The sequence below is a fragment of the Alosa pseudoharengus genome, unplaced genomic scaffold (assembly GCF_046254945.1).
Source record: "Alosa pseudoharengus isolate Yale_2024_CS ecotype anadromous, Long Island Sound unplaced genomic scaffold, YU_APseudo_1.1 YU_APseudo_1.1_scf_4, whole genome shotgun sequence".
In the NCBI taxonomy this organism is placed as follows: Eukaryota; Metazoa; Chordata; class Actinopteri; order Clupeiformes; family Clupeidae; genus Alosa; species Alosa pseudoharengus.
Window position 1 is genome coordinate 13,142,031 of NW_027468774.1, and position 18,782 is coordinate 13,160,812.

Sequence of the window (18,782 nt, forward strand, 5' to 3'; positions counted from 1 at the left end):
ATTAGCCATAGCCTACTTTAAAATCCTTCTGCGGTAGGCAACCAGGTGGAACCGTAGAGCAGACTCAACGAAAGCTCTATGCAGAAATTACAGCGCAATTAGAGATTCATTGGCCAAAACAGCCTCGGACTGTGAAAAGAACCAAATGCAAGGCCTCTACGCTGGGCAGATTTAAAGCAACCAGTGACAAACGTCAAATAAGTGACATAGATTTAGCAACTGCTGTGCAGCTTTTACAGTGCTATCCTATGTTGGCACGTTACAAGACCAGTTTGCAGATCTGGAAGAATCAGCACGATCTGTCAGTGCTACACAGGACTAGCACTACTGACTAAGTTTTGAAAACGAACGTTAAGGGTTGTTTTAAGGACGTTTGTGCATGCCCATAGCCAGCCACTCTGAAACAGTCAGAGGCGATTCAAAACGAGTCAGAGTCGAGACAGGACCCATCGTCAAAATTTCGGTGTCCACCACTTGTTCATCCAAAACAAACCAAAAAAGGGACTCAAAGTGCTAAATACCGGAATTATCCTTTAAACAAAAGGAAATTATATGAGTTAATAGACAGCCTAATATGAAATGTTGTGTAGACGTGTATGAGTTATTCACATATAGTCTGGAATGCCAGTGTTTTGTTAGGCTCACCTTTTAAAGCAAAGATAGGCCATTAGGCCTAATAATGAAAAAGTTTGTGTTTTTATGAGCTCAGTCTTGAAAGGAGGCCAGTTGTAAGGCTCATTTGTTAAAATAAAATATATATATATATACCGATAGTAGTGCGTCCACATAAAATGTTGATATAGTTTATTGTGAAACAATAAACATGATCTTGACTTTGAACTACATGCAACATAGCCAGTGGTTTACTTTTACTCCATACACACTAATTGGCTTCCTGGCTGGTGATAATTTCACATTTTAGCATTTTAAAAAGAATCTCTGGTTTTAAATAAAGGCTTCCTTAGCTGTCTGTTGTATTTCACTGTTGCATTCAAAAAATAATTGATTGGCTACATATAGAAACATTTAATAGGCTAATTACTCTGTAGCCACCAAGTTCTTTGAAAGATTCATTGTAAAACAGTTATGTGAAACATTTATGCATCTGTTCTGTCTCTTGAATGCACTTTATGCTGAGGCTATTGTACATACCGGTACATACATCTCCACCAAGCCATGCAGAAGCCTGATTTGTTAGCCTGAGTGTCATTACTGTACTCGAAAAACTTGCTCTCCCCTATATGTTAATCGGCCAGTAGGTAAAAATGGGGAATAATGAGTAGTGAGCAAAATACCTGTCTCAACAAATTGTGTGTACTAGTACCTGAAAGATCATGGAAATTTCATTGAAGGTCATTGAAAAATCATATAAAGGTTTTTGAAATGTTGGCAGTGAAAATGGATGGGAACTCAGCTAACAGTATCTGCACTGGTATCATTCATTTAAATATTATCTCTCCACTGGTACATCCAGGGGGATTTAGTTGGCACCTGTGTGATATGGTGTGTGGCAGAGGTCCAACTCTGTCATCCATGTTACAGCAGTTCTATACCGGAAACTTTCTTATTCCTATTATGAACGATACCCTCCAGATTTTTTTGGGACATTTGAGGTTATCAGGTGAGGCAATTGACAACATGGAATGCCTCATAACAGCTGTAATGCCACATACTGTACAGTGCCCTCCCCAGTTATTGGCTCCCTTGTAAAAAAAAACACTTTTTGATGACTGCATAACACCACACACAGAAATAATTGCTGTTATTGTGAGAAAAATTGTGACTGCCCCCACTGTGTTGCAATAGGGTTCCTTTGATGCAAAGTGACAAAACTAACACTACACATACAATATCAGGGGTTTCAAATAAAATTTCATAGCAAAATTCAGAAAGTAATCTTTATTACAATGGGTTTTTAGAGACTAAAACATTAACAATGAACAATTATCTTGAAGCAAACATTTTCTAAACATAATTAAAAACAGAATAATTACATTTTAGTCCAACTTTTATAAGCACTTTAAACTAAGTTATGCAACTGCTAACTTTCAAAGTCAATTAATAAATTAGCTGTTACTTATTATGCAACTAAAAGCATAGGCTTGTTTATTGACCTCTAATAAGGCCTACTTTTCTTTCAGTCAGGTAAGTCTCTGTGCTTTGGACCTGGCTGGCCAACCAACATGTTATTTTTAGGTGAGCAGCTGTCTGGCTCCATGGTCATCAGTTTGACTGTATAGCCCTGAGACTCTGCAGCCCAACTTCGGTCTAGATCCACCAAACCCATGCAGCTCTTCCCTTAAACATAAAACCGTAGTGGAATGTTAGTTCTAAATGAATACAGTATTATCATGTTACACAACATCCCAATCTTCTTTGCATGCCTCCAATGACACAAGCATAAGTTCTGTCTATTCTCCCCTAGACACTCAAATCATGTCCACAACGTTTAACCTCAAAGTGAAGACGGTTTCCTGAATGAGGTGTGATTTATTCAATTTTCTTTTTTTTTCAGACATACACAGGAGAGGTGTTAAATTCCTTGTGCTATACAGTGCTGCTTGAAAGTATGTGAACGCCTTGAACAGTGTTACGGCTCCCTGTGCATAGCCAATGCACTGATAGTGTTGTCTTTGGCTCAACTAATTGGTTAATGGTATACACCTGGGTTAATGGGTTGGGCTATATACAGGTTTTTTTCTCTCTCTGTCTCTCTCTCTCTTGCTGGATCACTTCTGGGTTAGGCACATTTCTAATTTGAAGACACATTGATAGATTTCTTTCCTACACACTTCTTATCTCTTTCTTTATCTTTCATTCCTCTTTTGCAACACCATATACTGACGCTTACACCCACGCACTTACATATATTCTAATTTTCTCCCCTAGACATCTTGTGAACTGAAGTAATTTAATATTTAATGATTACTTTTAAATAAATATATATTTGGTTGACCAAACCACCTTGTCCGCCTTCCTCTTGTGTAAGGTCTCGAGCCGGCCGTAACATAAATTGGGGATTCTCGTCTGGAACAACAAACAAGTTGTAAAATTTGGATCCTATGGAGCCGCATCGAAGTGGGGAGCGAAAAAGGCTTATACTTACTAAATCTTTGAATAAACGTGAATAAAAGGCACAAAATAAGGTTGGTGTGAGAGTCATCTGTTTGTTCATGGGATTAAGGTGACCATTACATTCCTATTTTTTGCTATTTCCAGTTTACTATAACAGGAGTGTGATGAACGAGTAGTCACAGTCAAGCTGCCTGTGGCTGACTGTATAACTAAGTTCGGCAAGCTTAACTTTATATGTCATAGCGTCAACTATAAGTCACACCTTAATTCTATCACTTGAAATGCGAACGTATTTCCTACAACTAGTGAGATACATATGTTATACTGAAGTTCCACAGTTAGCTAGCTTGCAAGCTAACCATTTTACATTGTATATTATGGTAAGTGTTATCTACGGGCTAAATTTGTCCTCAACACTGGGGTATTGGAAACAAATTAGGTTGGTAATGTACATAGGTTCGACATGAGTCAGTTACATATACATATTTCTTCATAACTGTTGTGTTCGTAAAAAGATTGAATGTCCTGTGAATTAATAACAAGATGTAATGTGTGACCACTAGATGTCTTTCCCATTGGAATCAATGATATAATGCTAACTTGTTTTCCCCTAAAATGGGGCGTGATGCAGAGAAATTCCTCTTTATGACGATGCGCTGTTAGTACATATTGACCTGTCGCTAAGCCCCGCCCCCCATTGTTACCGTGTTTAAAGTTTTTCTGAAGGTAACCTATGGCAGGATTTATGGTTGGCAATTACAGCCTATTACCAGTTGAGTTTGCCAAATATAGGCTAAGCCAAAAAAAAATGGGGAAGAAACATTTGTCTTTATTACACATCACTTAATATTGAGGTACCGGCCTATTTCAAAGTAAGTTGTGACACACCCTTTGGCGCATAATACCGGAAAATTCCTGACATTTGTTAAACGATGCAAAAACGTAACAAAAATTAAGAAACAACCAATGTCCTCCAGAGCTCAATGTTCCATTAGTCAGCATCAACGAAGTTAATCAAGCAGTTCAAACGTAATTTTAGTAGGCTACCAAATGAAAACGAGAACTTCCTAAAAAAATTCAGGCTACAAGAGTGGAGAAAGGGATAGAGAGTGTGACCAGTGGAGGACAGAATAATTTTAAATAACGTTCACTGTGCTGTAAACACATTTGTTCTTCAATAGCACCATGGCTTTATTTTGTCATTCAGATCTAATGACAGTCAGTTAGCCTTTGTGTAAGTGGCCACGTAAAAAGGTAGTCCAAAACAGGTCAGACTGAACACCTAGGCTATTGGGCCTAGCCTATAGGCTTATGGAAGCTTGTTTTAACGGAGCTTTTATCAGCAATCTTGATAAGGAACCAACCAATCCTATAATAATAGCCAATAAAAAAAACCGACTGGCTATGACATTCCTCCACTAGCCAAACTTGGACCTCAGTCATAAAGAATCTGTCCGGGCACTCCAATATAGGCCTTCAACAATTTTACCAGGAGCAACAGTCCCTTATATATATATATATATATATATATAAAAAAACAAGGCTAAAGTCATACTAGGCCTATAAGATTGCTATAGTATAGCAGGCCTATAATATAATAATATAATACAAACTAAACTATTTGTATAGTTATTTTTCATAATGGGTTACAGCTGACACACCATCATCGCTGTGTGGTTTAAAAATACATGTGACGTGTGCACAAAATTAATCTGTGCAACCCTCTGTGCAACCCCCTTGCAAAAAGTTTTGGTTCATTTGGGAATGACCAGCAACACCTGACTGCAATACAGCAACAGCTTAGCTACAGCAATGAAAAACCCTGACACCACCACTGTAAACAACAGAACACAATTTCATGCCTTTAAACTTGATCAGTGTTGTTTGGGTAGTAGAACTGGTAAAACTAAATCTGCTAATTTGCAGAATTGTATGGGTTTGTCAACTGGAAATTTACCTATTATACGGCGCTCTTCTGGCAGCTGAAGGGCTGTCTGGTCTGCGAATCGACATAAGATCATATGCTCCTTAAGGGGAACAAAAAGCCTGATTAGCCACACATCAAAAGTTTAAGGCAAGACACTACAGGTGAATAGGGTACATTTTTTAACTAGCAGATATCGCTATGAAACTTCCCCAGTTGAGTACTTCCCCAGTTGAATGTTTACATATGCAAATTAGGCATTATCTAATTGAATATGCGCTAATTTGCATACATTTCAAAGACGAGCATTGGATACAGCCAGGTTCAAAATTATGTTTTCTTTGTGTTCACATATTAGATGGGAAAAAATTACAGAGGGATTTATGGATATCTACTTTTGTTATCCTGTAAATCAGAATATGCTAACAATAGCCATAAAAACATACAGTGATGCATAAGACTAGAAAGTTTGGTGTATGAAAGTGCTTCTGAAGTGGATATTTTGTGCTCAGAGTGGGAAAGGAAACTCATTTTGAGAAAACAACCTTGAAACACAGCCAATGAGATTCCGTTCTCAGCCTAGACTCGCCTTTGAACTTTCACGATTGGTTGCTGATACAAAGGAAGTGTCCATATATGGATCACATAGCGTGAGAAACTTTCCAGAGAGCTTTCCAACGGTACTACACATGATATGTTTTGGATCAGTAATTCTGAGGTCTCAAACATTTAAAAAAAACTATGCAAAAGAATGAAACATGATTTGCAGTATAGGGCATATATGGCACTCTACCTTGTAATCCAGAATCTTCGAAAATGACAGGCTATATTTACATAGAAAAAATATTTAGATCAATCAAAACCATACAGCATTCACATCTATGGCCCTAATTTGAGGGCTACAGTATCATACATACATCACTCCCATATCATGTATCTTGTGTATATCATGTGCCCACATATTTATGTTAAAGTAGATTACAAAATAGCAAATGGAAAAATTCACAATGAAAAGTTGTACAATAAGTTTTCAAATAGCCCCTGAATCACTGTGTGAGATTTTATTCATATAGCATTATTTCATCTTTAGCGGTGAAATAAACGTTAATGTGACCAGTCAGAAGTCACATGGCACAATTTTGAGATACACTGGGAAATACATTGTGTGTTCTGAAGTTGCTGATGTTATGTGGTATCATTTCAAAGTGGTGTCCATTGCTAACTCTAATAGATTTTTTACTATCTGTCCTATATTTTTTTAGTTCTAAAAAGATGTTGTTATCAGCGAATACTCACCAAGCAGAAGGCACTTGCTAGACACATGTGCAGTTTGGTTTGACAAGTGCTGGGGACATAGATTTGACATGATCCTGCCTACCGTCACTGGGCTTTCTACAACTAACGCAACATGCTTACTCCATGCAACTAACGTAACATGCTTACTCCATGCAACTAACGTAACATGCTTACTCCAGAGCCGAACAACCAAATACACCTGATCTTAATTCTAAATCCTAAAACCTTTATCCAGGTCTAGTGAAAGTTATCCATATGCCACACATTAATGCTAGCGTTGATTAACTAATGCTAGAGATTACCCTGGTCAGAGTTGATTAACTAACATACACCAAACCAAATCTGACCTTTTTTAATTTAAGTAATTTTTGTGGGATTTATGTGTGAATTTATGTCCATGTCCCCACCATTTTCCAAATCAAACATGTGCCATATCAGGTGTAAACACATTAGTGTGAGTGAGTGTAATAAAGTGTAAGTGTATTTTAATGGACAAGTACAACAAATCCAGAGAGGAAACCAACAAACCTGCGTGGAAAGGTGAACTTCTGGGTATTCTGGATGAAGCCATAGCAGCATGGACTTATTACAAATGCTGCCCCAGCCTGAAGACAACGCTCTAGAACCATGTCTGTTGCAACACCACATGCATGTAGCGCTACCTGCAAGTAACATAACCCACAACCACATTTCAAGGTTACCTCACACAAAACACACATTCAATTAACCCTTCGCTATGTCCTGCCCAACGAACGCAGATGAGCCAATGGCTGTCCAGCAGCTCCGCACAGGCCGACACACTCAGCTCAGTTCCATAGAAATGCATTGAGAGCCGTGATATTCGTCCGGTTTTATGGGATTTTATAGAGATGCGAGATGAAAAGGACGGCCAAACGACATGTATGGGATTAATGCAACACCGATGCACAGAATAAAGGCTTTCCATCTTGATTATGCTCTCTGTAATTATGTTAAATTAGATTAAATTATCTCGGCTCTCCCCTATGTTAAGGGGGAGCCCTGTTTAAGGGAAACAGGGCTCCACCATATCTGTTGATTAAGCCATACAGTCAACTCAATGTAAATAAGATAGACAATGATGTTTATTGTTCTAATGTAAGCCAGCATTGTGTATAACATGCTGTTCACTTGGAGAAGACTGACACAGAAGACACAGCAGTTGTAGGCAGTTGTTAAAGCGGTATACCGTAAAATCGCGGTGGTTTGTTGCTTTCCAACCGCGGTAAGAAAACATCCATACCATCCCAGCCCTATTCACAGTATGGCCATTTCATTGCTCTGATTAGTTAGGTCTATCCAATTGTGTGCAGAGGCATTTTTTCTCTGTATTGGCTGCTTCAGTTCCAGAATTTTGAGTATGGCTACATCAGGCTAAAATTATATAAATTGTCCTAAGCTTTGGATTGGTACTTACCCCAATGTGGAAGGTTCCAATGTAGTAGTCCAAATTGGTCTGAATGAAGCTAATGTTTTTCATGTTTAACTTGGTGCACCTTTCCTTGGCTCTAACTAGAGACTCCTCTTTATTTTCCACCAGAATAACCTAAAAGTAAGAAAGGAAAGAAAGAGTATGAGACTAAACAATTTACTACATCAAAGCAAGACAAAAGGTTTAATTAAATTTGCTAGGCTTATGTTAAGGGTATGTGTATGAACCAGATGTATTTGTTTTGACATTAAGTTTTTATTTGTTTTTTAGTTAATTTGTTTTCTCATTTGTCCAAAGCTGCGGGAACCCTATTGTTTTTGTTCTGATTATTCTTCCATATTATTATTATTATTTTTTTTCCGCAGTAAAACTGTGTCTGCAGCCATAATAGTAATAGGTACAGACACCACATTTTCCTCATAGGCCCGAAATTAGCACATGATCCCAAAAAGCTGTCCATAGTGAGCGCTATTTACGTTTGTGCTAATTTTTCCGGAACCGTATGGTCTCACCCATTTCAGTCTAGCAAATTTCTCCGCCAAACCTAAAAGTGAAACTTATCTATCTCCTCCTAGATTGTTGACTGTTGAAAAAAGGAACAATACTTTATGAGTTGAATTTGCCAAGTCTTGAAATTGTAAGTGCATCACAGTCAAAAAACTTGAGAACAAAAATAGATATCTAGCTGACATTTTTGTATATTTTTAAATCACGGTACACACTTTGGACAAAAATGAAGAATCACCCAGGTGCCAAATCCAAAATATTTGTGTTGATTTGCTATGGGATTACCCCCTTTTTTAACAAGCAAATACTAGATAGATAGATACTTTATTGATCCCCAAGGGGAAATTCAAGAAATACTAATCTTTGGCAGGTAACCAGATGATCTAAACCAAAGAGATGATCTAAAGGGACTGAGCAACAGCATAGCCATAACAAGAGACATTTCAATAATATAGTATATGTACAAGTTCACATAATTGACTACAAAATAAAGTTATGGTCAAACCTGACACTGAGGTAACATGTATGCCAGCACAATCCCAACATGACCCTGAAAAAAAATGCAAAGAATTGTAGCAAAATAATAGTAAACACTAAGGCAGTTTTCAAACAATGTAGGTCTACAGAGGAAGGATGCATTCACAAATACACAAACATTCAAAGCACACAGCAATTGAAATCTAAGTTGAGATTCTCACAAAATCGACAACTTATCAATCCCTCCAGGATTTCGCAGGGATTTTTTGAGATTGTCACGGCCTAAAATGCCTGATTTTGCATTTTTCTACTTTTCTAAAAAAATGCAATGGAAGTTGCGGTGTAATTAGGTGCTTTTTGCGAAGAAATTGCAGGAGGAAGTGAAATTTGCAAAAATAGTTGTGATTTCTTTTTCCTTTCTTTTAATTGAGGGCAACTAAGGTTAGTAAGACCAAAATCTGATCATCTTGATATGCTTATTAAAAAGGATAGGTAAAGGTAAAGGTAAATAGTAAGGATTACAGAAAATCAAAGTAGGCCTACTTTATTAGTACCTAAATGAAGAAATGCTTTGGCTGCGGTAATTCACAAAGCAGTATTCTACTTTTGTAGAACTGTCCAAAAAACAGCCATCCCCTAAAATGATGGCATCATGTAATATGTTTCAATCCGTTCATATATTTTGTAATTCACATTAAGTTCATGTCATTTTAATAATTCATATTCTGTGACCTGTATAATTACTAATAGCCGACTAAGTATTAGTCATTTCAATATTTCATATTGATCATTAAACTATTAGGCTACACTTCTCTTTAATGTCATTACATTGGTGGTGTGTAAGTCTAATTGACTGCCTGCCACTTTAAGGAAGTGAGAGTAGCCTAATTACATTTCTGAGTGGATTGGAAGACTTGCATCTCACTGTGTTCGGCTACGAGTGGAAATAACTTTTTGCATAGTGCATTACGATATGTGGATGCAATTCTGGATGTTTTCTATGTTGTTAGTTACAACAAGGACATCTCAAGACGTAAAGGTTTACCAATGGGTTGCATAGCCTACTCAAATGTCAGTAAACCAAGTTGGCCTAAATTTAATTATTTTCATAGCCTAAGTAGGTTGAGTGTGGCATCTGGCTCAATATTCTGCGCGAGGGACTGTTGTGGTAGGTGAAATTTCATGGGGAAACTACGATGAATGCAGCGAATTCCTGGAGGGACTGAATTTTTCATAGAGCAGAGATTAGAAATACAATATAGTTTTGGTTATGTTTGCTTAGCAGAGGCTTTTTATCTAAACTGACTAACAATATAAAATAAAAATAAACATTCCAGTAACATTAACATTAATAGCAATAATAATGGCAAGATGGTGCAGATCCAGTAAGTGTCCTACACACCAGAGTGAGGGATTTGAATTAATTCCAGATTATTGAGCCGGATGAGAGTATTATGTCAAATCAGCCTAGAAAATCGCCACGTTTCATTTTCCGTTAGTCTTATTACACTTTCTAACTTGAGAAGTTTTAAATAGGACAATTACCTGAAATCTTAGTCACTTTTAAGCATGATGCTAGCAGGTGAGATGCTAATGGTCTAATCCGATTCAATGATCTACGCTAGGCTGGAGCTAAAAGTGGTATCGGCAAATTCAGAGAATGGCTGGATGAACTGAAGAAAAAGGTAAAAATCAATTGTTTAACTCGAGGGGAGGTGGAAAATGAGTGTAATTCCCCAAAGGATGGAATATCCCTTGAAAAATAGAGTAGAAATCTGGTAGCCTATATAAGTGACAACATGCTCTGTCTGCCACCTGTTGTCTGTAGCTGATTAAAATGACATAAGCCTAAAGCTTTGAGTTAAGACTATATGTTTAGCCTATTGAATAACTTGATGATAGAGAAGACTAGCCTAGAAATCTAGACGCACCCTAGTGGCAGCAAATGTAATTTGCTGCCCGGGCTAGTCTAGCAACTCTCTGTTGGCTTGCGAGCTGGAAAATTAAACTTCGATAGGGCTAATCACATCGTGTATAGGTACGTTAGGCGGACTTAACATAATGATTGATGGCAGAGTTGCAACGGTTTGGCTTGAATTCTTGAATACTTGAAAACAAAGAAGATGGATGTTGCTGTTGGCGTGACACGAGTTAAGCTTTTTTTAAGTTGGCAAAAGCTTGAACTAGCCAACTAGCTCCGCTGGTGGGAAACCGCATGGGACTCATAGCGCGGTCCTATTGCGTGTAGAGGGAATTTGAAAGACAACCGATTATCCCGCCCCTCGTACTGAGCACTGCCAACGATGAGTGCCCAGACCCTACATTTTAATGGCTAAGAGAAGACAAACCATTTTGTGGAATGATGCATCATAATATTAAATTTGCAACAATGTGTCTCTGGTAGCCTACAGTTGCCCCCAGAATTATTGGGACCTCTGCTAAAGTTGACTCAAAAGGGAAATATAAAAACTTCTTTTGGAAATTGATCTTAATGCCTTAAGTAAAGAAAGGAGGAAATATCTAATATCTTTAAGGACACCAATTTTCATTGTGAATGAATAATGTATCATTAATAAATAAATGTTCTTCCTTAAAATACAGGGGTCATAAGTATTGGCACCCCTATGTTAAATTCCCATAAAGGGCAGGCAGATTTTTATTTTTAAAGATCAGTTATTTCATGGATCCAGGATACTATGCATCCTGATAAAGTTCCCTTGACCTTTGGAATTGAAATAGCCCCACATCATCACATACCCTTCACCATACCTAGAGATTGGGATGGTGTTATTTCAGTTAGCCTATTAGCTGGTTTGATAGACAGCCCAAAGCTAAGTAAATTACATTTCTAACTGAATTTTATCATGAAATGTACCACCCAGTCACATAAATCCATCACATTTCAATCCATTATGTCAATCTGAATTAATTAATTAATTAGATTAATTTTCACTTTACAACTTCCAACCACAGAACTCCATAAAAACATGATAACATTCTTACCCCACCACTACAGAAGTCCACCACAATGTTTCCAGGGTGTGCCAGTTCAGTTACCATGGCAACAAGGTTGTTCAGCTGCTGGCATTTCCGTATAGCACGAGTATCTGACATTTTCCCTAAAAAAAAGGCATAATGTATTAAATATGTAATACGTAAATATTAGGCACTAAAATTTTATTTTTTCACCTCAAGTTAGGACTTTTGAAAAACATTCCCCTCCTACAGTCTCATTTCACCTCCACAATAAAGTGAACACAATAATTTACCATTTCCCCCTAGGAATGAAACTTTAATTTCCTATTTCCAAAAGTATCCTTATGTAGCAATTACGTCGTGAAATGACAATTTGGTTTTGTAGGTTTTTGGTCATTCTTAAAAAGGACCAGTGAACAGCTTTTGGAGACCTACCATTATACCGTTATATACCATTACCTACACCTACCTATATAAACATGAATATAAGTATGTAGCTACAGTACATAAGATATGCAAGGAGACTGAATCTGGAGTTTTGCAGGGACATTTCATAATGTTTACCCCCTTATTTTATCACTACTCCTGAGTGTTTTTAATACTAGAATTTCCCGAATATAGGACGCATCATCAATAAATCGCATGGCTGTGTTTTATGCAAATGATAAAGAAATTGTGCATTGACCGCAAACATATTAACTGCAGTCTACAATACTTTACTGTGTCACAAAATTCATATAAGGTGAAACATTCTATAAGGTATCTGATCATCTTTTTTGTGGAGCCTGCTATCCAAAATGTATGGTGACTAAACCAATCTCAATTGTAGGCAGCAGCAAAATCAAATTCTAATTCAGCTAGCAAGAGTTAATTCTTTGGACGGAGGACAGTCATCCCCACCAGAAAACATCAGGGTAGTCACTAACACACATGCACTACTCACTATGGGTAAAAACATCAACAAAAGGATCAGTATCACAGGAGGCAGTTACACTGACGAAATCTAAACAAAAAAACTAACAGAAAAGCATGTGCTTCGTTGACTTCACAACATGGGAAACAATGATACAACTTAATTACAAGACAAGTACACATTATTCCATCATTTTGTTGTTTTCAATAGGCACTGCATATCCGTGGGGGCTGGCGTGTTGAATCCGTTGAATAAATGCATCAAAGCAAAACTGCCAAAGTCCCAAATTTAAAAGGTATCCAATGCTGTTTCAGGTTTATTTTGCTACTGGGCTCCCCCTGGAGTTGCATATTTGTAATTTACACAACTGTCGTTAATCCCACCCATGGCTAGCACTCTTACCCCTGGACACAGGACATGTGGGTTTGTTTACAAACCAGCAAAGATGTGGTGTTTCAAACAATGGAAGAGGGCCTCTGTGAAAATGATACAAATGAGACAACTGAAATTCCACTTAAAAACTCACTTTTCCTAGTGGGGTTTCAAGCTATTTCAGGGCAGATTTATTTACAGAGTGCTCTGTAAAAAGCTTCAAAAATAAAGACTTTGCACTTGGGGGGCAGCCGTGGCCTACTGGTTAGCGCTTCGGACTTGTAACCAGAGGGTTGCCGGTTCGAACCCCGACCAGTACAGCTGAAGTGCCCTTGAGCAAGGCACCTGTTGTTGCAGGCAGCTCACTGCGCCGGGATTAGTGTGGGCTTCACCTCACTGTGTGTTCACTGTGTGCTGAGTGTGTTTCACTAATTCACGGATTGGGATAAATGCAGAGACCAAATTTCCCTCACGGGATCAAGAGTATACTTATACTTATATGCTTTGCATTTCAATGTCACGAGAACCTGTATACAGCAGCATAATGGTTGAGTTCAGCTGCGTAAACACCCCAAATGTACAGATCAAATTACTTTTCATGATGCTTTATGTAGGAACTAAATTTAAGTGTTAATGACACTCTTCCATATTCCCTTCTACGGACTTCATCCTGATCAGTTAAGGTGAGGTTCTGCCTGTGATGAATATTATCTATATTGCAAGTTCTGGCTAGTTCACCTGTTGTGGGGTTGACAGAGGTAGGGAGATCTTCCCAAGGTAGGGTCCAGGTTGGGCAGGGATGCGGAGAGAATACTGCTTCAATGCCACTTTCCTTTGATTAAAAAGTGAGCGCAGACACACACAGACACACACACAGTCAGCACTTAACTGCCCACAGTTTTGGCCTCCCTATTTGCAATTACATTTGATCTGTATCCAGCCATTTTAGCTGGGTATGGGGTAAATGTTTGGATGTTTACAATTATAAAATATTTTGCCTAAGGGCCCTTAGAGCTGCCCAACCAACAGCACATAATGTGTTGTACAAATTTCAGTATATGATATGATACCAACGATTAGAGCTTGAAAGATTTAGGACCTGTTTCCTAGGCATTGATTAAGTTTCCTAGTCTTTGACAATCAGGTAGCTTAGCAACTTTATGGGGACACACTGGATACAGTAAAAGCGCAAAGCATTACTTTGTATTCAGGTAGCATCAGTGGATGTGTTTGACTTCACTTTAAATTGCATTCAATATAAACGGGCTGACAGTTTAAAACGAGAGAAGCATTAAACAAAGATGATGGAGCAAACGCTTACTTACACTTACTTTAGGGAATCATACACTAATAGTAATTGCAAAGGGAGGAGGAAAAGATAAGTAAGAGGTGATTGATTACTTTAAGTTTAGTGAGCGTGGGCCTGGGTCCTCCAACAAAGGGCAACTTCTCTGGCTGGGTGCTCTCCAGTTCTAGTTCACTGAGAGTTGAAATCTCTGGTGAGAGCATACTAGATTTGGATGGCTGTGGCATAAACAAAGTCATTCCACAATTCTCTGCAGCTTTGCGAACCCCAGGGATGTCCTGAACATGACAGTACCAGCGCAAAATGAGAGGGAGATGAGAGAGAGCATGAGGAGCATGCTTCCATAGAGAACTCTGTGGAGAGAGAGGATTTTGATACTAGTGATTAGTCTCTTATGTCTCAGCCCCATTCACTTCAATCCCTTTCATTCCAGTATTCAACACAAGTTGATTCCAGCTTCTTAAATTTGAACATTTTCTTGTTTTCTTTTCAGTGACAGTAACCTTGACAGTAATATCTTTGGGGTGTGGACAAAACAAGGCATATACTTGGGCTTAGAGAAACAGTCATCTGTTACCATCTTTTAACATTTCATACACCAAAAAACTCATCGCATAATTAAGACAATAATCAACAGATAAATCTACAAATAAAGCCTAAAGAGATTGAACTTCAGTGTTTCTATAAGGGTCATTTCACGTCAATTCAACCAGGGGCCAAGCACTTAGGTCTCAAAAAATTCTGAAAATACCAGGTGTACCTATGTTACCCAGGAGACACACTTTTATGTATGATCAATACTTTCCAAGATACAGCCAGCTATGACCATGCAGGATCATCCAGACAAAACGATTTTGCTACATACTATTCCTATTTATGTACCAGCATGCAAAATTTGAGCCTCCTACATGGTTTAGTTCTTGACCATGAACTTTGACCAAAAAAAAGTCGAAAAAAATCGACACCCCCCTCCCCCCCGTAAAACTGGCTGTATCTTGGGAAGTATTGATCTTACATAAAAGTAATTTTACAGTGTCTCCTGAGTAACATAGGTACAACTGGTATTTTTTTCAGAATTTTTTGTGCGTTTTTAAGTGCGTTGGCCCTGGTTGAATTGACATGGAATGACCCATAAAGGAGGAGGCACAGTAGCCTAAAATCTAAACCTACAATTATAGCATTATTTCAATAATGTCCAAGTTCCTCATCAAGGCTTGAAAAAAATACTATTTAGAGGTTGTTGAATCGCAACATCGCAAAATGTTTGGAATGCTACGGGCAAAACATCATGTGTGTGCAATGGGATTGCCTGCTTTTAATACAGGATGGAACTTTCTGAATCATCCAATCACAGATGTGCCATGTTTTGCATTAGTCCCCAAATCATGTTTGGTTTGTCTCTTCCTACAATGTCTTAGAACAAAATAATTCAAACATCAATCAGGTACAAAATGCTCTTACCAAGTATTGATGGATGCAGGGGAGTAGGACAATATCTGTGAGAGTGAAGTAGAGTCCCTCAGCAAAATTATGTTCTAGCTTTGGCAGATGTGTTGTTTTAACTCTTCTAATATCAGGGGGCCTCTTGGTGGCCTCATCAGGATCTTCATCCATGGTGAGTTTGGCCAACGCAGCACTGAGTTCAACTCCACAAGCTGGCTTACAGTGTTTTAAGGTGGCATTGAAACCTTCTTCCTGTAAAGTGGAGTCATTGGAACTGATGACCTGCTGCTGAAGCTTCTGTCGCCGCAGCTTGTCATCATTGTGGACTTTGACAGGCTCCCCAAGTCGCTTCTCCAAGAGCAACACCGCAGGAGGAATACAGAGGGCCTCCTCTGTAGGGCTGCACAGATGTTTTTCCACTGCAGAGGGAATGTCAATCTCACATAGTCGTGTCCACTTACTCACCTAGCAGCACACAGATTAAAGGCTATATAATCATACTAAACATACGATACTAAACAATCGGCAAACAACATGATAATGGCTGGCAGAATAAAAAACGAAATGTTCATCTATTCTTACAGGGTGAAAGCCACACACACAAAGTAATTTGGAATGTGCATGAATTTGGAATAGACATGATGAGACATGACAAGGAGGGATAAAAGTCAGAATAAATTAGCCCATAAGCCTACAAAATTGTAAAGGTTGACTCCTCACCTCTGCACAGGCCTTCAGACAAGTATTCTTAAACCCCAGCAAAGAAGTCACATTCAGGCAACCAGGCCTCTCTTTGCTTGTGCGCTGTATAACATGTCTCAGCACCACTGCCAACCCTGCTCTGCAAAACATCCCATCTGCTTCCACCACTGCTGGCAACCTACAAGTTCCAACTAGACCTGGTGGTTCTGGCAGCTGTACCTTTGCTGCAAGGGTTGAGGGCAAGTCACCTAGCCATGTCCACTGATCACCTGATTTTGCAGACAGAAGAATCACACGGAAGGCTGTGTTCTCACAGTAAGAAAGAAGAAATAAAGTGATGGAGGAGTGTAGAGGTAAAGCATATTGTTTGTTTTCGGTGGACAATTCTAAATAGAGACTGTCAGGCCTCTGTCTACTTTCTGAATGATCCATTTGCAAATCTAATGTAAAATAGCGGTTAAGTTTTACAAGATAGACAACCTTTTGCTCTATATTGCCAGAGAATTGAAGCTTGATAACGTCTGCTTACAGCATTCCCCTCAGGCTAGTCAGCAAAAAAAAGTTAGGCAACGTAACATTACCAACGAACAAAGCGCTTATAATGCTTTTGCTCTCATAATCGCCGGGCCCATGCCACAGTTATAAGCAGACATTTATAAAACGGCAAACTAATTATTAGTAGCATTCAGATGGGTCTTTTACGGGTTTCTAAATCTATCTGTCGTTACTGTTTCTAACGTTTCAACAGCATGCTGCCCAGAGCAGAAATCAGCCAACGCTACAGTAAGGAACTACATCAACCACGTGCAACTACGACGTCATACACTCACGGACGTAAATCCTGGGACAAATTCATGGTCGTCAAAATAAAAGTAGCCTACAAGGCGTCTTGTCAGATTTTCTGTGTGTGTGTGTGTGTGTGTGTGTGGAACACATGAAAAACTCTCGTGGTCTCCAGGGTGGAAAGGTGTCCTAGTATAGGGGGGTATCATTGTTTAAATTGTAAGTAATGATGACAGTGGCCAGATTAGATAACAATCAAGCAACTGAGCAGAGTATAGGCTAGAGGAGAACATTCAGTGACATGGTTTTATTTTATACACGGCATAATATTTATTCATTCATTATAATAATTTATTTTACACAATTTGTCCAAACGAAATCCATGGCCTAATCATATAATTAAAAAAATAAGATATGACAAGGCTACTTAAATGCCCCATATGCAACATTTTCAACAGTTTAGAAATCATTGTGATGGTTAAAAGACCTGTTGTGGGAAAATGGCAGCTTTCCCTGCTCTCCTACTTTCTCCTAGCAGAAAACCAGCCTTGCAAGATCTGCATCTGTGTACCGGTGTTAGACAGTAACTGGCTACCATGTTAACTGGCTGGACAGCTGACATTGCCTCTGGAGTTAACCGTAACCGCCCCCTTCTGTTGCCCATGGTTCAGCCTCTGATTGTGAATCCTCTGGCGATGGTGGTTCGATGGAAGATGGAAACTCTTTGTTGTCTTGGCTCATAGAATTACTGTTATAGACCTATGTCATCAACATTCACCATCATTACCATACATAACTTTACCATCATTGTCCGTGTACTGTATAATTGTCTCGCCAGTGAAGATGGAAGCGAGTCATCTACAGAAAGTACAAGATTAGAATTTAGGTTATGTGTTTTTGTTTGTCGAACCTTAGTCTTCTTGACTTTTTTAAGTATATTTTTGGGCTTTTTTGCCTTTATTTGGACAGGACAGTGGAGAATGAGACAGGAAGCAAATGGGAGAAAGAGATGGGGTGGGATCGGGAAATGACCGCAGGTCGGATTCGAACCTGGGTCCCCGTGGGCACTCGGACCCGTATATGGTACGGACGCTGTAGCCTGCTGCGCCACAGCGCCCCCAGTCTTCTTGACTTCTATACAATTATTGGTATTTGTTTTTCACAGGGCGTGATGTGTGTTGTTGAGGGGAGTGCTGCAGGCTAGGCCGTGGACTTGGATTTGAACTAGTAGGCCGTGGAGTGGGGAGTCCTGTCTGGGGTGGAGGAGGAAGGGAAGTCTTCAAATGTCGAACTGTATTTTGTTTCTTCTCTTTTTTTTCTGTGTATTTTTTTCACCTGAACAGAATCATATTAGAACGTAAACAACAGTGTTATGTTTACAAATTGTTTAGAATTGCTGCTTGCGCTTTTAACACTAAGGCCACACAAAGACTGGGTCACTAATTAATAGACTTGTCATATTGTCACAAGGTCAAGACTAGGAAAAGAAAATCTTAAAACTGGTCAGATAGCCACAACTGCTACCTTACACTATACAACTGCAAAAAGGCTGAAACAT

At 38.8% G+C, this 18,782-nt stretch overlaps 1 protein-coding gene across 1 annotated transcript; it reads right to left on the reverse strand.

Moving 5' to 3' along the window:
- Positions 1–1,727: 1,727 nt before the first annotated feature.
- Positions 1,728–17,194, reverse strand: gstcd (glutathione S-transferase, C-terminal domain containing). Its single transcript, XM_076264884.1, has 11 exons — positions 16,460–17,194; positions 15,758–16,204; positions 14,392–14,649; positions 13,729–13,822; positions 11,733–11,848; positions 8,758–8,802; positions 7,731–7,859; positions 6,824–6,957; positions 5,793–5,823; positions 5,033–5,102; positions 1,728–2,298 (listed from the first exon to the last, which is right to left on the reverse strand). Exons 1-11 carry the CDS (start codon positions 16,871–16,873, stop codon positions 2,138–2,140), a joined length of 1,899 nt encoding a protein of 632 aa, XP_076120999.1. The 5' UTR covers positions 16,874–17,194; the 3' UTR covers positions 1,728–2,137.
- Between the last annotated feature and the right edge of the window lie 1,588 nt (positions 17,195–18,782).